This window comes from Furipterus horrens, unplaced genomic scaffold (assembly GCF_987537825.1).
Source record: "Furipterus horrens unplaced genomic scaffold, mFurHor1.1.pri manual_scaffold_9, whole genome shotgun sequence".
NCBI classification, from domain to species: Eukaryota; Metazoa; Chordata; class Mammalia; order Chiroptera; family Furipteridae; genus Furipterus; species Furipterus horrens.
Genome location: NW_028327179.1, coordinates 93,966,402 through 93,989,836, shown reverse-complemented (window position 1 = coordinate 93,989,836; position 23,435 = coordinate 93,966,402). Strand labels below are relative to the sequence as shown.

Genomic DNA, 23,435 nt, shown 5'->3' with positions numbered 1-23,435 from the left:
GGTGGCTCCCTGCACTCCTTGGCTTACAGCTGCATCACTCCGTCTCTGCCTCTGTCTTTACATGGAGGTCTCTGTGTGTCTGCTTCTTTTCTCCTCTTATAAGGACACCAGTCATATTGGATTAAGACACCATTAATGCCCTCAGCTTAACGTGCTTACATGTGCAAAGACCCTGCCTCCAAATAAAGTCACATTTACAGGCATGAGGAGGGCAGTTAGAATTCCAACCTATCTTGAGGGGACACATAGTAGTAGAATTTATGCAGAGTAACAGAATAATACAGAGTAATAGAATTTACATATTTTGGGGTATAAAGGAATTGCCAGTGGCATAGCAATAAAAACACCAAAATGGGAAAGAGTGAAAAGTAGGCTTCCAGCTGCGATTCCAAGCGTGCAAATGTTGCTGAAGGAGCACCTTGAATAAGCTCAAGACACAGGCAGGTGTGAGCTGGGCACACCGGTTAGAGAAGGCTTATGTGAAACACATCATGTCGCTTCACTCGTACAAGAATAGCTAATTCTTTTCTGCATGAAAGAGAAAAAGAGCCGACCAGATTCTTTGCCTTGATTTGGACTTTATAACGGAATAGGAAATTTCCACCCGAGGCTTACCTGTCATTGCCAGACACATGCCTCCTCAGGCCCAGCTCCAGTTCCTGCTTTCTGGGGTTGTCAGTAAGGATTTTTAAACAGTAGTGAGTGGAGGGGGGTTGGGCTGCCAATGACAGGGAGTGGCCCAAAGATTCCAGGACAGTGCTTTCTGAAAGATTTGTGACTCAAACACCTGAAACTTAATACTGGTGAAACTTTAACTGCCTTCTTTAGAACATTTCGGGGACAAACTGAGCAGCCTTCTAGATCCTTGGAAAAAATGTGAATTTCCGTGGAATCCCTCTGGGCTGAAACCAGAAGTGTAGCTGGTTTTGTTTTTGTAGTTCGTTTATAAGGTTATCGTCCCTCCAAGTTTGTTTATAAGGGTTATCTTCTTGAGATCCTCACTCAGAAGGAAAATGTCAAGTTGAAAAACATAACCACCTTTACAGACTCGGGACTAATAGGACAATGAAAAAGAATAAGGGTATGCGTGAGAAACAGGGGGCCTGAGCCTCTTTATTTAACCCCAAAGTGGGTCCACGGGAGGAAACTGCCCAACCCTTCCTTCCCCATCCTGTACCAGCCCATGACTGATGTCTTTCAAGTGATTCATGTTCTACTCGAGAAATGTTTGACACACTCAGAATCAGAACTAGAAACTTACTTCATTGACTCTTTCCCATCTGGATGTTATTAATACATCACTGCTGGACTCACCAAAGTGACTACAATTATTCCTTGATAGGTATCAGATACATCCGTGCATGGCCTTTCTAGAAGTACTGTAAGATAAACTTATGCAGAATTTGATTCAAAACCATCATTTTGCTCTCGCTTCTTTCCATATTTGACTAAGTGAAATGCCCTCGTAGGCCCTTGAGGCAAGATAAAGGGAAATCACAAAATGAAATGTCTTATCTCCAAGGCGGAAAAAATGAAGACAGTTCTTTTGGAACATCATGAACCTTATATCCTGAGAAAATTACACTTTAGTGAAATGCTTTTCATTTCCTTAAACCTGTTGTTATGGGTGGAATTGTGTTCCCCCCTCAAAACTCGTATGTTGAGTTCCTAACCCCCCGTAGCTCAGAATGTGGCCTCATTTGGAGACAGGGTCTTTACAGAGGTGATCAGCTACAGTGAGGTCCTGAGGGCAGGCCCTGGTCGGGTCATAGAGGGGCACAGACACAGGTGTAGAGGGAAGACAAATAGCCACAGGGAGAAGAGAGCCACCTACGGGCCATGGAGAGGCCTGGAACAGATCCTTCATAGTCCTCAGAAAGAACCAACCTGGCCTACACCTTGATTTTGAACTTCTGGCCTCTAAAACATCTTGACAACAAATTTCTGTTGTTGAAGCCACCCAGTCTGTGGTGCTTACTGAGCCTATTTAGCAAATGAATATACCTATATCTAGAAGGTGTTTATTTATTTGTTTGTTTTTGTTTTGTTACGAATGATGAAGATTCTCAGTTAATGCAGCTATTGTTTGAAAAAGGAGTTTTTGAGTTGTTTTGTTTTCATTGATTCCACCCATTGGCTGGAGAAAAAACTGAGAATCGAGTGTTGTATCAGCATGACTCTCCACTTCACCAGACTTATATTGGATTGGTCATTTGCACAGTGCTTGTCAACACGTGGTAACGTGGCCACTAGACACTGAATTTATGGCCTCCACATACTTCCCGACTTCAGGGAAAGGTTGGCTCACCCATAGAGGTTTATGGCTAAGTCCAAGGCAGTGTGGCAGTCACAGAGCGGCACATTGGAGGGAGGCTGGATGGTGTGATGGGTGAAGTTAGCAACTTTCAGGAAGAGAAGTAATTCTGAACACAGAGAGGGGCTGATTTCAACAAATAATGAGCCAGCCAGCAGGTAGAGAATTTGCAAATGGTAGGACAAGGATTGTCTTCCCGATTGAAGAAATACAGCTTACAGTAGGTAGTGTTTGCAGATTCAAGAAAAGACGATAGAAGAGATTTAGAAAACCCTTAAGAGAATCACATTTCTTGGAAGAGCAAGAGGCATCATGTGATGCATGTGTTTCTGTTCCCTTCTTCCCTCGCCTCCCGACCCTGTGGGAAAACGGGGCTCTTGGCTTATTCCCAGCCAGGCCCAGGAGCTCCTTCTCAGTTTTCATTCTCCTGAATCAATTCCTTAATTGTGTTTACCATCATTTTATCCTTGACCTTTCCCTGTGAGTCATACTGTCCTCCCCCTACGATTTGACAATGTCTGTGTCCCCCAGGATTACTTTAGTGGCCATCTGCTCTACTTGCCACGTCCCTTCTCCTGGGGAACGGCTCCCCTCAGGGATTCCATTTTCACCTAGGTGACCACCCTCTGGCCAGCATCTCCAGCCGTGCCCTCCCACCCAGGCTCCTCGGCTGCTTTTTGCCTAGGTACATACAGAATCGTTCCTCTTTCTTGTCACTGAGGCCTAAAATGAAGTCTGTCCAAAACAGAGCTCTTCCAGCTGGACGCTGCTCCCACAACTGGCAACACTTCCTCTCTCCGTCTCTTTGGGATGGGAACCTTCGATTTGAGGGGGGCTTTTTGTTTTTGTCTATCTGTCCTGCTCTTCTTGCTTTGGCAATTAATTTTGGCCCCATCCTTTGTCTTTGGCCTCATGCACGGACTGGTCCAGGGGTCACCGTGCCCTCTTCCCCCTCTGGCTAATCCTCTGCAAGCTTAGCCCATCTTATTGATTTTCATTCTCTTTTCAAAATGGTTTATCTGCATTCAAGATGCAGCGCAGCGAGTGGGAACGAGATGCTGATTGTCAATGGCCAGCAGCTCCCGACACTTTAACTTTGGTAAATGAAGCGATTCCTTGCCTTGGTTTCAGTATAAACAGTTGAGCACTGAATAGTTCAGCCTGCCAGTGCTTGTAATTCGATGTGTTGAAAGCCATTCCATGATCCCTCCCCACCCCCACCGCCAGATAAACAGCATTTTAATACCACTTCCCATCGTCCCTGGTGCCATCTGAGGAAGCCCGCCCCGTGTAGTCCCCAAAACATACTTGATTCCTCCCTGCTTTGCCCTTGTATCCCATCTGTCAGTGTGCCTTGCCTTTTCTCCTCTGTAAAGTCTTACATTTCTGCACCTTCCTTTCTATTTCCTCAGGCAGTTCCCTAGTCCAGGCCCTGCTCACCTCAGCCCTGGACTGCTGCGACAGCCCAGGCCATCTCCGTTGGGGCCATCCCTGCCCACGGTTGCCACTAGGCAGCAGATAAGTGAAGTGTCCCTTTCTAAGGAGGTACATTTATTTGACTTAAGAGCTTTGAATGGTTCTGTTTCTCAGATGCTGTCGCAACCAGAGGACACAGAGAGAATAGGTGACTTACGGTCCTTGTTGTGGTGTCTGTTATTTCACCAGGGAGCGGACAGCCCAGGGTGCCCAACTCTTTAGACCAGCCCCTTCCCACACCCCAGCTTTTGTTTTCCCATGGCCATCACTGTGCCTGTCTCCCTGTCTGCTGCTTCTCGTCGAGCACCTACAGAGTGAAGAAGGAGGTGGTGAACTGCACAGATTCGGGAGTCAGGCAGACCTCAGTTCAAATACCAGCCCGGCTACGAGTAAGCCAAGTGACCTTGACGAACAATGTCATCTCCCCAAACTCCATGTCTTATCTGTAAAACAGGGGAAATGCACTTCAGCCTGCGGTTGTGGGGTGTAAGCACCCAGAGCCTTCCTTGCGCAGAGAGCTACACGTGTTGTTAATTGGGTGTTAGATGACAGTAAGACCCAGTGAAGCCAAAGGAAGAGAAGTGGGTGGCTTTAATGGCAGGGCTTCACACCAACTTTTTATTTTTATTTTTTAGTATTTAATAATTCCTTCTAGAAGGCTGAAATTATCAGTCGACAATAACCGGACAAAATAGGCTATCAGTACACAGTATAGACTGGTGGTTATTTACTAGTTTAGCATTTGTGATTGTATTACTACTATGTAAATGCTCCTAAGTTGTTGTCTCCAAGCCAAGCCTAAGCTTCCTGAGGACAGAGGTCATTTGGTGGCTGTCCCCCCTACCCACCTTCCCCCCACTTGCTCACACCCATCCAGCAAGATCTGGAATATTCTTCTGCCTTTCAAATGACACTCCACCTTTCCAGTTGCAGCTCTGACCCTAGCTCCTCTGGAAGCCCCGGCCTAACCACAGCCCAGAGTGACTCCTGCCTCTGAACTTCTCCGGTGTTTACTTTGGCAACGGAAGCGCTTATGTTGCCTAGAATTGCCAGTTGTCCCTTTTAATTTGCAGTGAACTTGGCAACCCCGTGAGGTTATAAACTCTTTTAGAGCAATGCTGATGTCTTTAATGTCTTCATGTCTTTTTTATACAGAAAATCCTTGATGCAGTCAGTAGTATTGTTACTGTGATTATTGACAAAGGACTTCTGTAGAGCTTGTGGTTGACCCTAGACTGTGCTCTGAGGGAATACACCATATATTTAGCAGTAACAACTAGTGGATAAACAGACTTCGATTGAAGATGATTTAAAGCCCCATAGACATTTACTCTACACTATTTTGGAAATGTATCATTTAGAAATGGGCTAATCTGAAAGTATCTTTGCACTACTTATGAAATATAAACTTGATAAGCAGGATGATTATCATTAAGATTTTATGAATATTGTTTTGTATGTCAATGAAAAAATTTTTTTCTAGTGTCTTTTAAACCCCAGGGGCATCAAATTATCATGTTATACATGTTAATCAAGGGTTATACATATAAACCCTTTTCTAGGTATTTAAAAATATCCATTCAGATGCGTATTTCTAATATTTATATATTTTTGACATTTCTTTTGGCATATTCTATAATTATATCTTATGTGCATAATGTGATATATAAAACAGATGTGGCATTTTATTAGGTATGGAAATTAATTCTTCCTTTTGAGTTCTTGATTATAAGAATTAAAAAAAAAAAAGATCTGTAGCTTCTATCAGATACTCATTATTCAGCAGAAGTGTGTGTCCAAAGGATTTTAGGAAGTAGGAAAGTTGGTACCTCTTAAACCAAGGTGTTCACAATTGTGTTCCCTTTAATAATGTAACTGGATTCTGAGTGGTAATCTATTTCACCCTGCCAAACCAAAATTAAACCCTATATACTGAGGTAAAAAAAAATTCCTTCTCTCAAGCTTTGATAGAATTCAGGGAAATTGAATTGAATTCAATTTTTTTTTTTTTTAACAGTTGAACCCTCACTCATCCCTGTAGTTTCGCCAGAGCCTGATCTTCCAGCAGATAACTTTAGGGTGGCGAAATGCAAAGGAAATGTCCTCAGATGTGAAGTAACTTTTCAGTTCATCTAGTTGTGAAATAAAAAATTATGAAGAAACGAAGCAAGTACATGGGGACAAAAAGAACTGAATGAGCCAATCCTTTAATAAATGACTTTTTTTTTTTAAATGTGAGTTAAGACTTCAGCAAAAATGTGAAGTTTTTTTTAGCTATTTTTTTTTAAGGGGGAGAAATTATTCTCAGCCCTAGAAAAGAATTTCTCATTAAACCATTAAGACAAAGAGGCAAACCTAGGATGACCCAGGTTTGAACTTGTGTGTCGGGATCTGTTTTTTTCACTTATAGGAGTGTAAACCCATCACCTGACTTCCTAGGACCCTTGTGCGAAGGAAAGTGGAGAAGGTGCCCCGACTAATTGAATTGGCAGAACCAGGGTGATTCCAGACCGTCTCAGACAAAGTCAGACGTGTGCTCAGCCCATCCGTAAAACATCCAGGCCTGTTACAGACTAGATGCTCAAGATTTTAAAATCCGGGGAATCACAAGAATCCTGAGGAACTGGGTTTGAACCCAAGTGTGATAGCACTTTATGGACATAAATGGCATCTGTGATAAAGTCTAGAAGGCAAATATTTTAAAAATAGTACTTGGAAATGCAGAGATACATGCATGTTTTAAAAAAATGCAAAAGGGGCATTTGAATAAAGTAGCCAAAAGAAGATCAATTGCCTCATTGCTTTTAGCATACAGGCTATTGAAATGCACCCTAAGTAGCTGGGGAACCTGGATTTGTTTGGGGCACAAAAGAGACAGCCTATCATCTTTGTTGTAATAAGCAAGAAATGACTTCTTATAAATAACGGGCTTTAATTCTGCTACCTAAAGGATAAATTTTAATGTCAGTTTTATAGGAGCTGTTTTTCATTTGCTAAGCACAAGGAGGAATATATCCCATACAGTTGTATAAATTGTCTTCAATTTTAATAAATTTCCTTTTAAATGCTTTTTGCTGATCATTTTTATAACATCCGCATAAACTTGTATTGGTAACGGTAAAAAGCATGTAAGGCCCAGTGTATACCATTATGATTTTGACCTGCTTCAAACATGAGTGGCAAGATAATATGCAGCCTTTTAGAGGCTTTAGTTCTAGATGGTGGTACCTTGCTGAGTGAAGATGGGGACCTCTTGTCAGGTGTTACCTTGGGAGGTTACTTAAGCTTTTGTGGCCCAGTCTGGGTCTCCTGACTCCTGGAGCTGTGATTATCGCAGGTATATCCTGCAGTGATTCCCCGGGGTCCCTCACACTGCTTGCTTCCCGTGGGCTCAAAACCCACCCTCACCATTGGATTGTAATAGCCTCTCAGTCTTCCAGCGAAGAGGAGCAAAGTCCACTGCCCTCCAAGAGCCCAACAGGAAGGGCAGAGCTGACCTACAGAGCATTTGAGATTTTGCCATAGGACCGAGCTGAAAATGGGCATCAAGCCCCTGCCTCTTCTGAAAAGAAAATAAGGAGGGGGGCAGGCCGTGAAGACAAAAAGGTCAACACAGACAGAAATGCGAGCAGAAACCATGAAGGTGCTCCCCTTCTGGTCCCCAGCCAAAGGGGTCTGAATAATGGAATATAAAAGGCGTGGGTTTGACTCACCCAGAGCTAAACTGATTGGGGGTGGGGGGTGGGGGTCCGGAAAAATATGTGGACATTAGTCTGGCTGTTGCCTTAAGATTATTTTAAGAATAAGCTATACAGCCACCAGCAGTGTTTTATTACTTAGGAGATATTTTAGAGGTTTTAAAGTACTACTAAAAATAATTTGCTTCCCAGATCAAAATGGCCTCTGCTACAGAATCATGGCAATTAGGCTGCATTACCAAACTTCCAGTTATTAGAGAAGTAAGTTCTGGGATTTAATATACAGCATGGTGATGATAGTTAACAATATTGTCCTAATACTTGAAAGTGGCTAGCTAAGGGAGTGGATCTTAAATGTTCTCGCCACCAAAAAAAAAAAAAGATAATTATGTGAGGTAATGGATGTATTAACTAACCTTATTGTGGCCATAACTTCACAATATATGTTTATAGATGTATGTACAAATCAGCACATTGTACACCTTAACCTTACACAATGTCACATGTCAATTATGACTCAATAAAGCTGGGAGACAAAAAGGCTCTATCGGAATTGCATCTAGTACTTGGAATGGTAGCTGTTGACCTTCTAAAAGGAGCAGCAGTGACCACAGCCCATGCCAGAGGCTGAGGCAACCGGTATGGTGAAGGGCATTTATAGTCACGCAGGTCTCCGCTCTGATCCCAGGCATCTGTCACCAGAGGCGGCCAATGACGATTTCCATAATTTTATGACCCTTGGCTGTCATCCCAATAAGTCAGAAGCCACCTTTTTCCCTTCTGTAAAATTCCACCTCAACACCCTGGCCTTCCCACCAGAATCTTTTTGAAGCAGGGAAGTGGAGCCTCACCTCCTTTTATGTAACATCAGCATGTTTCTTCTGCCGCCAGCTCTGACCAACACCTCCCCCACCAAAATACTCGAGGGTCAGGAAACAAGGGGCAATCCAAGTTACCAAGGATAAAGAAAACACTTACTTGCTTTGCCTCTTCAGTGGATAAGTTACTAAAAGCCAAGGGATTGGTCATTCCTATATTGTATACAACATCTAGAGCCATATGGATATTTAATCAAATAAAGAGAGAAGAACCATTTTCTGTGTAGTTATAGAGTTAGGGGGAGGTTGACTTGAACGAAAAGAGCTGTGTGGAGAAACAGGTCAAGTACAGATTCTGAAAAAGCAAACCAAAGTAGTCTTGTCAGCAGAAGGACGCATAGAGAGTGTAGTCATAGCACACAGATTGGACTTCAGGAGCCAAACAAAAGAGGAAGTCTCTGTCAGATCTAGGGGATCGGACTCAAAGCAGGTGTTGGGAAGTCAGAGCATGTCCAAGCTGCAGTACAGACAGAACCTGAATACTCACCCCAGGATAGGAGCCACCCGGCCTCTGCCTTGGTTTTTAAAAGAAGTCTTGGTGAGCGTGAAAAAGTATTGGCAGGTTTTTTTTTACTTTGCAGTGTGAGTCCAGGTTAACAAGCCTGTGACGATAGCCAGAGAAGTGGGCTCTCTTGGAGGCCAGGCCAGTTAGGGTATTTGATTCCATTAACACAAAGAAATAGGAGGTTTAAACTATAGTTCTTGCCCCCAGAATAGAGCCTGGTTATGAAAACATGACCTAAATGTGTAAAAAGTTGCACAGCACAAATGAGAAGTGGTTCAGTTCAACAAGACGAGAGATTTTCCAAGGCAGAAATGCACTTTGTGACCGAATGGGTGGAACATATGGCAAGTGCCATAGGAACAGAGTTGGGAGTGATACTGTGGGTTGGAGAGGTCTGGGAAGGGGGGCGATCCGAACTGTCTTGTCTTTGGATAAGCTGAGAGAAATGATGCAGGCAGGCCAGATGGAGGAATGGTGTAAGAGTATGGAGCAGGAAGTTGAAGAGACATTCTAGAAACAGTAGAACAGCTTAATTAAAGTTGAGGGTTGAGGAAGGTGAATACTTGGAAAGGATGCCAACAAGGTAGTTGAAATGAAAACATGATGGGATTGAGTTAAACCTCCAGTTTATCTTCTGGACACTAAGAAGTCATCAAAACTTTTTAAACAGAGGAATGACATGCTTAGAAATATTCTGGGAAAGTTAATCTGGTGGCTGAATATGAGCAAATGAGAGGAAGAAAGAGGGCTCAGGTAGACCAGATGTCTGTATTTGCTTTGGTCCAACTAGAAGGTGGTAAATGCTTTAACTATGGAAGTGGCAGCAAGAACAGAAATAAAGGGATGGCTACAAGAGACATTTCTGAAGGAGAGAGTAAGAAGACTTAAGCCCTTCTTCATCAAAGGTAAATGCATCATTTTGGAACCAAGTGACTAGAAGAATATTTTATGAACAGAAGTGGGAATGTTAGGCTAGAGGGTGAGATGGCTACCTTTTTAGGGAAAGATAATGAGTTGAGCTTTGGATGATAGTCTCTGATGCAGCAAGAGGCAGACATGTGTTACTGTAAGGTACCAGGGAGAGCCTAGCCCGTGACAAGCATGATGGAGTCACCGACACAGAGATGACAGTTTAACCTGTTTGAATGGATGATATCTTCCTGACAAAGGAAGAGTCCAAATGTTGGCAATGCCACCATTTTAAGGGAGGAAGAAGAAGAGAAAGCATCCAGCCACAGTTGGCCTCTGTCAGGCACTGGGAAGGAGGGTACAGATTCACGGAGACCCAGATAAGAGCATCAAAAAGGAAGCTGTGGTCAGCAGGATCAGGTGTTGCAGAGAGATCACAGAGGAGAAAGATGTAGGACAAAGACCGAGGGCTGAACAGAGGCCACTGGGTTTGGCAATTAGGAAGTTGTTCCCCTTTAAGAATAGTTTCATAGTGTGTGGGGGTGGGGTGGGGGGAGAGATGGATTAAGGAGTGAGCCTTGAAGAATGGGGAGCATAAACCATTGATTACAAGAGAGAGGGAAAGAAGTAAAAGGGGACAATGTGGCCTTCCAAGTCAGGAATGTGTATGTGACCTACACATGGACAGGAGGCAAAGATTAAGTCGTTGGTCCATTTGGCAAAACTTTTGAAACCAGAAAAGCCAGTGTCGGCGCTGCCTGTCACCTACCAGACCCAATAAGCAGGAGCAGCGGTTGGATCTTCATGGGCGCTTTATCCAGATGGTTGGCGGTATGTGAAGATGGCAGGTTTGTTCCCTAACCGACCGCCTTAAATTCTGTCGTAAATGGGACCTTTTTATAAGAAGAAAAGTGTAGGCAAGGGGTTTGGAATTCAGGGGAAGAGTTAATTAGATGAAGGCTGCAGCGTTCTTCCATCTGCGCCCTGGAGTCCAATGGCTCAGATACCGTCCTGAATTGCTTGCGGTCCTCCTGAGACACAGAGGTGGGACTGCCTCTGGTGTCCTGGGTGGGTCACGCCTGCAGTTCCTGAAACACTAGCTTTTTACATGCATCGATTACTAAGCTTATTAGCTACTACCTGATACTAAACTGTTTCCAGCATTTGAGTCCCCCATCCCTTTATTAAATACCTACCAAGGACTTGGATCCAGTTAACAGAAAGAAATCAAAAGTGGTAAGAGAAAGAGAGAACAGTGCAGGGAATAGGGTTCAAGAGAAAATGGAAAGGGCGAATCATCCGAATCGGGAGACTTAGTGCTGGAAAGAAGAGACCCTTCTTCTGCCGAGACCCGAGAGAAGGGGAGGATGGAGGGTGACGGAGGTTCAGGAATGTTTGGAAATGAAGAGAATAAAGGTGCAAAGCAAGGCTGCTGATCTAGGCTTCTGGACAAAGTGGCAGGAAGGTGGGTGGCCTGCTGAGAGAGAGGACTAGCGCGATGGGCGACAGGGTGAGATGGAAAATGTTAAATACCACCCTGGGTGATGTGAGGGCATCGGAGAGACACAGACATGAGGACGGTGCTTCAAAGAAACCCCACTTCCCTCGTACCCGTGTAAGAGATGGTTATGAACTGCAGCTTAGAAGATGGGCAGTGTTTGTTTCTACTGTCACCTTTAAGAACGTACTCTTCCTCATTGTCCTATTTCTCCTATGATTTTTTTCCCCTAGTATCACCATAATTATAAATTGCACAGCTATTCCAGAGATAGGCTCTTACAGATTCCTGTGGTTATCTAAATTGTGGCTGAGATGTTGGTGTCAAATAATACTTTCTAGATGAAGTAATTTATTGATATATGCATTTAGCAGAAAAAGTTAGTGAATAAAACCCATGAATTATACTACCCACTTCCTCCACAAGGCTGATATAAAGTTTTAGACCATCGAAATGAAAACTTCAGACCCCTACAGAATTCATTTCAGAGTCATTTAAGAATAAGACCCCAGGGGTAATTATGGGTCACCCAGAAGCTAGCAGATCACGAGTGGCTCCATGATGGGACCTAGGTGGCAAGATGTTACTTCAAACGACTGAACCAAATGGTCAGGTTCTGTGACAAGGAGTATCTGACCGTGGAGACCAACATACATAGCAATCACGTAACCGTTCACCAGGCCACCTGATCTAGTCTTAAGTTTCAGTAGGATTGCAACCCAGTGGGAATGGAGGAAGAATTTGTTTTTATCACAAGCAATATTAATAACAAAAATAAATAATGCACAAAGTCCTGACATTCTAATTCTGTATCTCAGTCTTAAATACATTCCTGACTATTCTACCAGTCTCCTACCCTCCTCGTGGTAACAGGTGGAACACCGAACTACTTTGGCCCCACAAACTGAGTGACCAGAATGTGCTGCTGGGTGGAATAGATTCACTCTCCCAACCTTCTTCACGTGGGAGAAAAATATTCTATAGGACCCCAGCCTCTGGTCAGAACCGAAATGCATCTGCTGAAGTATTTATTCCTCCCTTTCTTCTTCTTGTAGGTATGGCCTCACATGTGCAAGTTTTCTCTCCTCACACCCTTCAATCAAGTGCCTTCTGTAGTGTGAAGAAATTGAAAGTGGAGCCGAGTTCCAACTGGGACATGACTGGGTACGGCTCCCACAGCAAAGTGTACAGCCAGAGCAAGAACGTCCCACCTTCGCAGCCAGCCACCACAACCGTCAGCACCTCCTTGCCGATCCCAAACCCAAGCCTACCTTACGAGCAGACCATCATCTTCCCAGGAAGCACCGGGCACATAGTTGTCACATCAGCAAGCAGCACTGCTGTCACTGGGCAAGTCCTCGGCGGACCACATAACCTAATGCGTCGAAGCACTGTGAGCCTTCTTGATACCTACCAAAAATGTGGACTCAAGCGTAAGAGCGAGGAGATCGAGAACACAAGCAGCGTGCAGATCATTGAAGAGCATCCACCCATGATTCAGAATAATGCAAGTGGGGCCACTGTAGCCACTGCCACCACATCGACTGCCACGTCCAAAAACAGTGGCTCCAACAGCGAAGGCGATTACCAGCTAGTCCAGCATGAGGTGCTGTGCTCCATGACCAACACTTACGAAGTTTTGGAGTTCTTGGGCCGAGGGACGTTTGGGCAAGTGGTCAAGTGCTGGAAACGGGGCACCAACGAAATAGTGGCCATCAAGATCCTGAAGAACCACCCGTCGTATGCCCGGCAAGGTCAGATCGAAGTCAGCATCCTGGCCCGCTTGAGCACAGAGAGCGCGGACGACTACAACTTCGTCCGGGCCTACGAGTGCTTCCAGCACAAGAATCACACGTGCTTGGTCTTTGAGATGCTGGAGCAGAACCTCTATGACTTTCTGAAGCAGAACAAGTTCAGCCCCTTGCCCCTCAAGTACATTCGCCCCGTCCTCCAGCAGGTCGCCACGGCCCTGATGAAGCTAAAGAGCCTGGGTCTTATCCACGCTGACCTCAAACCAGAAAACATCATGTTGGTGGATCCATCGAGACAACCGTACCGAGTGAAGGTCATCGACTTTGGCTCAGCCAGTCACGTGTCCAAGGCTGTGTGCTCCACCTACCTGCAGTCCAGATATTACAGGTAAGACCGTTGGCACCGAGGCAGGACACGCTGACTGCCCAGTGGCGCTCACAGAAAACGTGCCATCATTAGTCACTGTGGGGTGAGAACTTTTCTTCTTCATGGTTCTTTTGGCTCAAGTACAAGTGTCCATCCTTCCGGTCCTCATGCCTCCCCACCTGCCCCCCCATGCCCAGCTCTGGCTTCAAGGGGGCACTGTTGACGGGAAAGCCAGCCTGGCCTCTCTGCCTGGAATGATACTGCATCCTGCTCCCGTGCCGCACCGCCCCCCCCCCCCGCCCCCCATCTGAGCCCCAGGGCAGTTCGCGCCATCTGACCGTTTAAGGACAGTCTCCAGCAGACTCTAGTGCGTCCTAGCTGTGTGGGACAGCCAACTGCAGGCCACACGTATCAAGCCGATCTTCCCAACTGCCTTCTGGGGTGAGGGGTTGGGTGGGGTGGAGCTCCTCGGTCGTCCACTGTTGATCTGAGAAGGAAGATGTTTCCAGCTACGTCTTAAGAGAATGCGCCTGTGTTTGAGCTGCCTGGGGTAGAGGGGCCCTTATGCTGTGGATCCAAGCGGACCCAGGGCTTGGTCTCCCAGGGCCCCCCAGCACCTGAGCTGGGTGCCTTTCCCCCAGGGACCTCTCACTTTCAAAGCGGAGAACATGTACGTGCCCCACCCTGTTTTAAGTGGAACAGTTTTAAGAGTCTCATCCCTGCCTAGTGACACGGGAACAGTGTGATATAAAGAGATGCTCCCCGTCCGCAGCCTGGGGTACCTGGACAGGTGGGTGGGTGGGGGTGTGTATGTGTGTGAACCATTTCCCTGCCTGTTAGGCATTGGCTTGGCTGAGGTTGGGGGCCTCTTGCTGTCGGTATTCTGTGAGGCTGGCCTGAGCATGAGTCTTTCAGGAAACAAAGGCTGCATTTTTAGTTTTTAAGTCTGGTGCGTGGGTATTCCCTTCCAGCTGGAGGTCAGTTGCATAGTTAAGTGTCAAACCACCCTGGTTCTCAAGCTTTATTATGCATGAGGGTCACCTGGAGAGCTTGTTAAAAGCAGATTTCTGCTGAGGTCCTGCCGCACCAGGTAGGGGAGCGCCCCCTGAGGAAGTCTCCACAGCCCCCAACCAGCCCCTCCCCACGCGTGGAATGGGAGGTGAGGTGTTCTTACTTGGGCCCCCCTGTGAGAAGCACTGCGCGGGTGGAATGGTAGGTAATCCTGTTCACTGTCACCTCTCCATTTCCCTGTGTGATTCTGCCTTGAGGCCGATGATGTTTTTGGAGCAGGCAGTGCATTGATGCGGGGGCATCTCCACTATCAGTGTGACCAGCCAACTAAAAAACAAAACCAAATATTTAGTTCTACTCAAGGAAGCAAAATAAAAAGACATGCCGCTGCAAAAGATAGTCAGCAGTTAAAATGCATACTTTTTTGTTTCTGCTCTGAGCTACTCGAGATACTCTTGTCTGTTAGACTTAATTCGAAATAGTTAAGATCATTACAAGGACCCCAAAAATGGGCATCAAAATTTAAGATTTAAAAAATGGCCAGTAATCTACTTTTTCCTAATAATCTAACCTTTTTGTCTGTTTCTTTTTTTTTTTTTTTTTTAATTCATTTTTAGAAAGAGGTGAAGGGAGGGAGAAAGGCAGAGAAGCATCAGTGTGTGGTTGCCTCTTACACGCCCCCAACTGGGGACTTGGCCTGCAACCCAGGCACGTGCCCTGACTGGGAATCGAACTGGCGACCCTTTGGTTTGCAGGCTGGTACTCAGCCCACTGAGCCACACCAGCCAGGGCTTGTGTGATTCTTTGAGAAGCAGAGACTGTCTTCCCATTGATGTCATGGCTGTCTTAGGTGGGGATGGAGATGTATTTGAGTTCCGTTCAGGTGAGCAGACGTCCTCTGGGAGATGTCCATTGGACACCTACTGTGTGTCCGGCAGTAGGTCTACGGAAGGGTACAGCATAAGGCATGAACTCTAATCTTGAGGAGCATTCGGTCTCTCCAAGAAGGTTGAAAGACACAGACTGCCTAGAGTGTCACTCGCATGCTTTGATATTGCAGGTGCTTGACCATTCAGCAGATATTCATTGAGACTCTAGGGAACCAATGAGGAGAAAAAACGGTTAAAGAAGTTCAAGTTAAGGGAAGATTTTGTAAGGTGGGTTAATAGGGAAAGTCTATAGCACAAAAGTTGCATTGAGATCGATCTTAAAGGAAAGGAGAGGTGGGGGTGGGGGCACCTGTAGCCTGAAAATTGAAATAAGGGCAGATGGGGAAAGAGTGACACCTGGAAGGAGCGGAAGGCCTGGGCTGGTGAGTGAGGCCTGACCACAGGACTTTGATGTAGGCTTGAGGCACTTGCATTTAACGAGGAGTAATTTAATGAAGATAAGGGTGTTAATGAGGTTCCTCAATGAGAATGGAAAAAAATAAAGTTGTGGAGAATCCAGAGGCTCGTCGGCAGCCGTCCGTCTTGAGAGACGATGGTGTAGCTTCTTAAGAGTCTATCTGCACCGCCGAGAATGGCTGTGCAGTCCGACTCGGGAGTGACACGGTATCTGTCTCCTCCCGTGTTGAATCGACATCTTGCGATGACGCTGGAGTGTCCTCTCCAGTGAAGCTGAAGCTACAGAGCCTGGGCAGGGTGATATGGAGGGTCTGCTGTTGCCCATGCAGCAGACCCCCCCTCTCTTCGCAGCTGAAGGGTCCAAGGGAAAGACGGAGTCAATACAGCTTGGCTTCAGGTGCGCCGCAGGAGTTGCCGGTGTTGACTACAACGTCAAACCGCCTTAGGGACTCCGGCTCCGGATTTTCTGTCGGGGTTTACTCCCTTAGCCTTTCCCCTAAAGAGGTATGCCGCAAGGCAGCGGAGGTTTTTTGGAGTCAGAGTTTTCCAGAGGCTAAGAGACAATAAATAGCAGTTATTCCGGAATATAGGGAAGTGGCCCTAGATCATAACGGGGGATCCCCCACCCCTACCCCAAGTATAAATGTAAACAGTGCTTTTCACCTTTCTGGTACTGTGGTTACAGGACTGGCTTAGAGGGAATACTTGTTTGTTTGTTTGTTTGTTTGTTTGTTTTGCTGTCTTGTTTATTGGCAAAAGTTCTGAAGCTCTGGTCTCTTCGGGGCCTGGTTTCAAATCTCACCACAGCTCTTGAGTAAGAGGCTCTGGAAAGAGAGTCGAGAGACTTTAGCTGCAATGCTGGCCCTTCTGTCCCTAACTGTGTCCCACGGAGGCATTGCCGGTAGAATGTCAGCTGTGAGCTATCCACACTCCTGCATCTGGATCCCATTATGACCGGGGCCAGTGTTACGAGGCAGCTGGCCAGAGTTCAGTCTGTGGCCAGAGGACAGTTTTCTCTCCCCATCGGTTGACCTTGACCTCATTAGTCCAAACTGGGAACCCTCCGCGATCTCTTCCTCATCGACAGGAAACATGGCGTGTTCTAGAATGCCTTGCAGGCAGACCTCGTTTTATTGCGCTTCACTTTATTTGCTGCACAGAGGCTGCAGTTTTTACAAAATAAAGGCAAGAGCCGCCACCAGCAAAAAGATTACAACTCTCATTATTGCTACACTCACTTCATTGCAGGGGCCTGCAACCAGACCTGCAGTGTCTCGAAGGTGTACCTGTCATCCTAAGTCACTTCAGAAGAGGGGCAGAGCTTTATGAAGCTTGTACAGGTTGTAACGTACGGAAGGCGGCTGACCAGAAGTTCGGTTTGATTGAAAAGAGCTGCAAGTGAGATAATGCACTGCAGGTGTTAACCTTTTAAATTAATTTGTCTTCTATTACCAATACAAACAATGGAAAAAGTGGCTGGCTTACACCTGAGGCTATTAAGCAACATATTCAACCCATCAGCGATCTCATTCACCCAGGGAGGCGGCTATAAATACGTGAAAGCTTTTAGGGCTGCAGCACTTTCCTGAGGACAAGTAATCAATGAGTTATCTTGGCGGTAGGTTGTCTTCCCTTTTCCCTTACTCGTCTCTTCAACCTTGAGCTGTATAGCAAAGTAATTAAGCATTAAGATTTTCTTTGTTATGAAATAATTGAAGTTGGAAGCTGTGTATGTATTTGAGTGTGTCTCTGCTCAGGTGCTCCGATGTCCCCCCTACACACACACAACACACACACTCATACACACTCACTCGCTCTTAGATAACACAGTGTAAGCCCACACGTGACATACATAGGCATAGATGTGCTTGTGAGCACCTTGGGGGCAGAAGCTAACATGCCACTCTGACAGTTGCTGATGTGCATAGATTCTCACCACATGGAGGGAAGTGCACAGACACATACAACAAACACACGTATATACATTCAAGGACACACACGCACACCTTCCAAGACATTGAAATACCTCTTACCTTCACAGGTCACATGAGCCACCCCTTGGTCCCCAGAGGCCAGGGGCCCAGGTACGAAAGTGTGTTGATGCCCCAGAAACTTGGCCCAATTTTCTGCCTTGCTGCAGGGCTGCCAACTACATGTCCCCAAAGCCGGGGACATCAGGGCAGAAACCACTCTCGGGTCCAAGGCATAAACCAGTCGCTTTCAAAGTGCGATCCAAGGGCCCTCCTGTCTCAGAGTCACCCAGGTTCTTGTTAAAAATGGAGGATCCTGGGTCACAAAACAAACCTAAGGAACAGGCTCTCTGGGGTTCAGGCCACGTGGCATACATTTAAACAAGCAGCTAATTCTTATTTTGTTTCTTTTGTATTTTTTTGTACTCTGTTGAGGTATGATTGGTATACAGAAAGCTGTACATACTCAACGTGAACAACCTGATGAATTTGGAGATGGATATATTCCCTGAAACCTTCACCACAATCTCTGCCTTCAGTTAGATCCATCACCTCCAGGAGTTTACTTCTACCCTCTTTATCATCATCATCATCATCATCATTATCATTATTTTATCCTTTGGTAACTAGTTCTCCAAATGGCTTGGAGTCCAGGGCCCATTGCCCCCGGGGGGTGAATTATCAATGTCCTAACAAGGTGGGTGGCGTGGGGCCACTGGTGACAACCTGGCTCCACGCTGTAGATCTTTCGTCTGCGTGGTTGACAGACAGCCCCTCTGTGGGGTCCGTCGTTACATTACCTGTGGTCAGACAGACACCCTATGCCCCATTGGTGGTGACCGTGAAGAACCAAAAATAGTTGGTGGGTATGACAGGGGCGGTCACGTGGGTCAGTGAACTGGCACGTGGGTGGTCCGAGGAAGACTGCCGCTGGGGGGAGAGCAGGGGAGACGTCGGTGCCCACTCCTTTCTGCATCATTCACAATCGATGCGGCGCTCACTGCGAAGTGGCTACTGAACTCTCCCTGCGGCCACCGCTGGGTTTGGAGCTATAATCCTCATTTATGCATCGAACGAGTAATTTTTTGAATTCCGAAGATAGGCCAGACACTGTGCTTTGTGCTGAGGTTTCAAGAAATGAGTAGGAGTGCACTCTGCTCTGCAGTTCTGCCCCCAAGGCTGTAATGGAATGAGCGGTCCCCGGGGAGGCTGCAGCTGGGTGTGTCTGCCCCCGCTGTCCTTGTCCCTCTGGTGTAGACATCTCTCGTTAAACTGAGAAGGCAAAGCGTGTCACCCTTGAGTCGCTTTGCCCATTCTCCCCGGCTCTTTGGGCCACTTGTATATTCTAATTCCTGAGTGTTCTCCCTCCTGCCCTTGGCCTTCCCATGTCAGTGGGTCTCTGCATCACAGCTGGCACATGCCAACTACATGTCCAAACCTGTTTGGCCATCCTTTACCCCTCCCTCCCTCACCAGGCTCCCAGAAAAGAAGGAACGAGCTCCTAGCCACAGCCTTGCTGAGCTGGTGAAGTTTCCCTTCTCCCTCGGGCCCATGACCTGGTGACGTTGTGAAAGTGATTGGTCTGAGGTTGGGTGTCCCCCAAACAGGGACTAAAACAGGGCTTGGGTGCAGGTGGTCTATTTGAGAGATGATCTCAGGAAGCAGGAACAAAGGAATGAAGGCCTGCTCCATTTCGCCTCCAAGGGCATCGGGCCAGAAGGGCAGGAGCTGGGGCTCTGGTTCCCCGAGGGTGAGGGCCCCTCGAGCAAGCATGTTATGTGGGCCGAGCAGGTGTGAGAACTGGGTGGGCTGGAGCAGACTCAGGCAACCTGTGGAGCCGGAAGCAGAGCAATGTGGTGCACAGAACAGACCCTGGAATCTGAGAGGCAGTGGCATGCATCCCAGGAAGCCCCAAGGTGTGAGATTCAGCACCAGGCCCAGGGCATCCATCTTTGTCCTCCTCACCAATTCCACGTGTGGCATCTGCAAATGCAAAAGGAATAAGCCCTGACCAACATGGCTCAGTGGGTTGGTCATCGTCCTGCAAACCGAAAGGTCGCAGGTTTGATTCCCAGTCAGGGCACATGCCTGGGTTACAGGCCAGGTCCCTGGTTGGGGGCGTGCAAGAGGCGACCAATCAATGTTTCTCTCTCACATTGATGTTTCTCTCCCTCTCTTTTTCCCTCCCTTCCCCCCTCTCTAAAAATAAATTAAATCTTTTTTTTAAAAAGGGGAAGAGAATAAAGGGGAATCGCCATCTTCGGCAAATTTAGGGAGTATAGGCCCAGAATTCAGAGTTGAACTTTGGTTTGGGGGCAGTTGGTGATCTGCCATAAAAGCTAACAGTAATGAGTCTTACCTGCACCCCACCCTCCTTTTTGATGTGGCTAGCCTGCCAGCGAGAGCGGGGACATACGCTGGGCTCTGAGAGAGAATATGAGCAGAGTGGGTACCGGAGGGCCTGAGACAGGAGTCTCTTCGAAACAGTGGAGGGAGAATGAGATAAACTCCTCTTTTGTGTTTTCTGTTTGTGCTCAATAGGTGTTGTAGATATCATTCCCTGTGACTCCTTTGTGGAATGAATGAATGAATGACCAGCTGAATGAATGAATGACTAACCAGTTGAATGAATGAGTGAGTGAGTAAGTGAATGGATAGATGAATGAATGACTAACCGAATGAATGACTAACCAGCAGAGTGAATGAATGACTAACCAGCTGAATGAATGAGTGAGTGGATGAATGAATGAGTGAGTGAGTGAATAAGTGAATGGATAGATGAATGAATGACTAACCGAATGAATGACTAACCAGCTGAGTGAATGAATGACTAACCAGCTGAATGATGAATGAGTGAATGGATGAATGAATGAATGAGTAAGTGAATGGATAGATGAATGAATGACTAACCAACCAAATGAATGACTTACCAGCTGAGTGAATGAATGACTAACCAGCTGAATGAATGAATGAGTGAATGAATGGATGAATGAATGAATGAGTGAATGATACCAGTGGCCTTATATGTTTATAGCTCAGCTGGCATTGTCACACATCAGAAACCTTCGCCTATTCAGTTTCCTGTCATCACACACAGTCGTTTCTCTGCTCACCAAAACCTTGGGCACATGACATTGGGCATCTCAGAACCCTGGGTCATATGGGCCCCCAACATTGGCCTCATGGGAGCATACACATCTCACCAAAAATGTTCATGCCCCTCTTCCCACCTGCAAGACTTCAGTTTACATCCTGAAGACCGCTGACTTGGCATTTAACAGATGAGTTCTCAGAAGTCAGCCAGCATCTGTCACATCCCATTCTCCCCACACAGAAGATTAGAATTGACTTCCCCAGCACGGTGCAGGGGCCGAGCACAGTGCCATCCTGCGAGCCTCTGACCTCTTACCTGCTTTTCTGTTTTCGAGACTTCATGGGCATGCTAGACATGAGCCCTGTAACTTTGACTTTGTACTTACGAGCTGAATGAACAGATATCTCCTGCAGAGAACAAGGCTCCAGTGGTGCCTGGCCCATGGCAAGCGCTCAGGAAATGTCAGCTGCCATTGTCATCTTCACTGCTGCCACCTTTATCATTGTCATCTTTCTTGTCGTCATTACCGCCTGTGGCAGGCAGGCCTGGGTTTGAATTCCAGATCTGTTGCTTCACAGCTGTGTGACTTGACACAACTTCCCAAACCTCTCTGAGGCTCTTTGTTCTTTTCTCTTATAAGGGAAATATCACAGCAGTCCCCCGGGGTTGTTAGAAGGACTGAATGAGCTAGCCACACGTGTGTGACTCACGAGCGTGCACTTTGCCTGCACACAGCCTGCGTCCCACTAATAACCATCACGCTTCCCTGGGTTCCTTCCACAGTGTGCGCGCCTCTAGTTTAGCATTGCTTTTATTTGGCCTGGTGTCGTTATTAGCTGTCAACACCCCCAGCATTCCCAAGCTTATTGGGATAGTCTTCATTTCCTTATCACCTCTGTGGACACATGGAGGCCCAGCACTGCACTTCACATTCAGTAGGTGCATAATTAAGGGGCTCGTGTGTTTGGAGTGTGTCTAGTGGGTTTCCTCCAGTGTCTGGAAGGGACAGTGTCCAGCCCAACAGTGAAGGGGTTAACACTTGAGAAGAGTGGCATCTCTTCCCCTAGGTGGGAGGGAGTCGGGGGAGGGAGGCAGGTGCGCTGTTTCTGACTTGCGGGCATGGCTGTCCCTGTCCTGCTGCGCTGGCACACGTGTCGTGAAGCTGTGACGTCTGTACTCTTTGGGCTGGGCACAGAAGTCTCAGGAGAGGGGGGAAACTACCCCGGTGGAAGCCTCCTGGATCTGTATCGCACTTGCCACCTGCCACCTGCCGTCGCTTCCTGCGTCCATTCCCCACCTCTGCAACCTCAGAAGGCTCAAGGAGCCAAGACTGGAGTGATGCTAAGGCTCTCTGCGAAGACTCCCCTGAAGTCAGCGTGAGGGGTGCGGTTGTATATGTGACGTGAGAGGGTGTATGTTGTACACAGAATGTTTGTGTTGGTATAAGCGTGTATGGGATATGTGAGTGCGTCTTGTGTATGGACCCCCTCCGGCCCTGATCCACGTGACTGGGGAAGTATACTCTCTGGGGCACAACCTTAGTTATATCAACGTTGACCATAAAAAAAATTTTTTTTTTAAAGTTTTTGGCCAAAACATGAGGTGCAAACTCGGTGCCACTTCTTTGTCATCCAGTGACCTCCAGTGAAGGAGTCCTCTTCTCTTTGTAAATTAGAACTTATATTGGCAAATAAAAATGCGCAAAGTGTGAACCCCCAGAATATAAATAGATGCGGCACGGAGAGTCAGATGTTCTCACTTGTGAAAGTCAAATGTTCACCCTGAGCAGCAGCCAGGTGACCTGGGGCGAGGGGACTGCTCTGTGTCCTGGTGGTGGCGGGGCTGCCGCAGAATCTCTACTATGCTTTTAATTTAAAAGTCTCTTTACCCCTAAAGACTTCTAAGGCGATTTTGATAATGCTAAACCCTTAAACCTTATCTTGCCTGGTTTTTCTTCCTGTTTTTGTTTTGTTGTGTTGTGTTTGGGTAGAAGAGACGTCCCTATTCATCCTGTCACGGGATGACCAGCAGAGCAAGTCATTTCTGGAAACAACCAGACAGGGGCACCAACGGAAACACGGCAGGGGGATAAACAGCCGTTGGTGACTTGCTGTCGGGCAGTGTCTTTATTGTATGTGCTGTTTCATTGTGTAGGTCATGGACTTGTCCTCTCAAAGTTAGGGACAGCGACCGTTAGAAACAGAGACATGACGAACTATTCCCTCTGATAGGCCAAGACTCTGGAAGCCCAGAAAGAAGGTGAAGTCTTGGTGGATTTTGGTCGTCCAGCCTTTTTGTGCCTACAAGGCCCTGCCCTTGGCTTGTCCCTTGTTCTGGCCATGGCCAGTACCCTTGTGTGTGAAATGAGATAGTTGTCCCTAAAATAGTTTATCCAAAACCAGCCTTTCTCTATAACAAGCCTCCCATCTGAGAGGGTTTTCATGGTTTTTATGCAGCAGTAGCTGCTTTTGCAGGAATGGGTTATTTTGGATGCAGTGGGTTATCCTGCGTGTGTTCTACGTGATGGGCCTGGGAGAGGGCCCTGCCCTCGGCGGCGATCCCAGGCTTGCTGAGGCCGGCTCCCAGCAGAACCACCTGTACCATGCACCCCAATAACT

At 46.8% G+C, this 23,435-nt stretch overlaps 1 protein-coding gene across 4 annotated transcripts in view; it reads left to right on the top strand.

Annotated features, from left to right (window-relative positions):
- HIPK2 (homeodomain interacting protein kinase 2) overlaps positions 1-23,435 on the top strand; it is a 164,566-nt gene that overhangs the window by 44,465 nt on the left and 96,666 nt on the right. For all 4 annotated transcript variants that reach the window (XM_090287579.1, XM_090287578.1, XM_090287577.1 and 1 more), the window contains exon 2: positions 12,334-13,417. In XM_090287579.1, the coding sequence (XP_090143705.1) occupies positions 12,334-13,417 (1,084 nt within the window). The remainder of the gene's footprint in view (positions 1-12,333; positions 13,418-23,435) is intronic.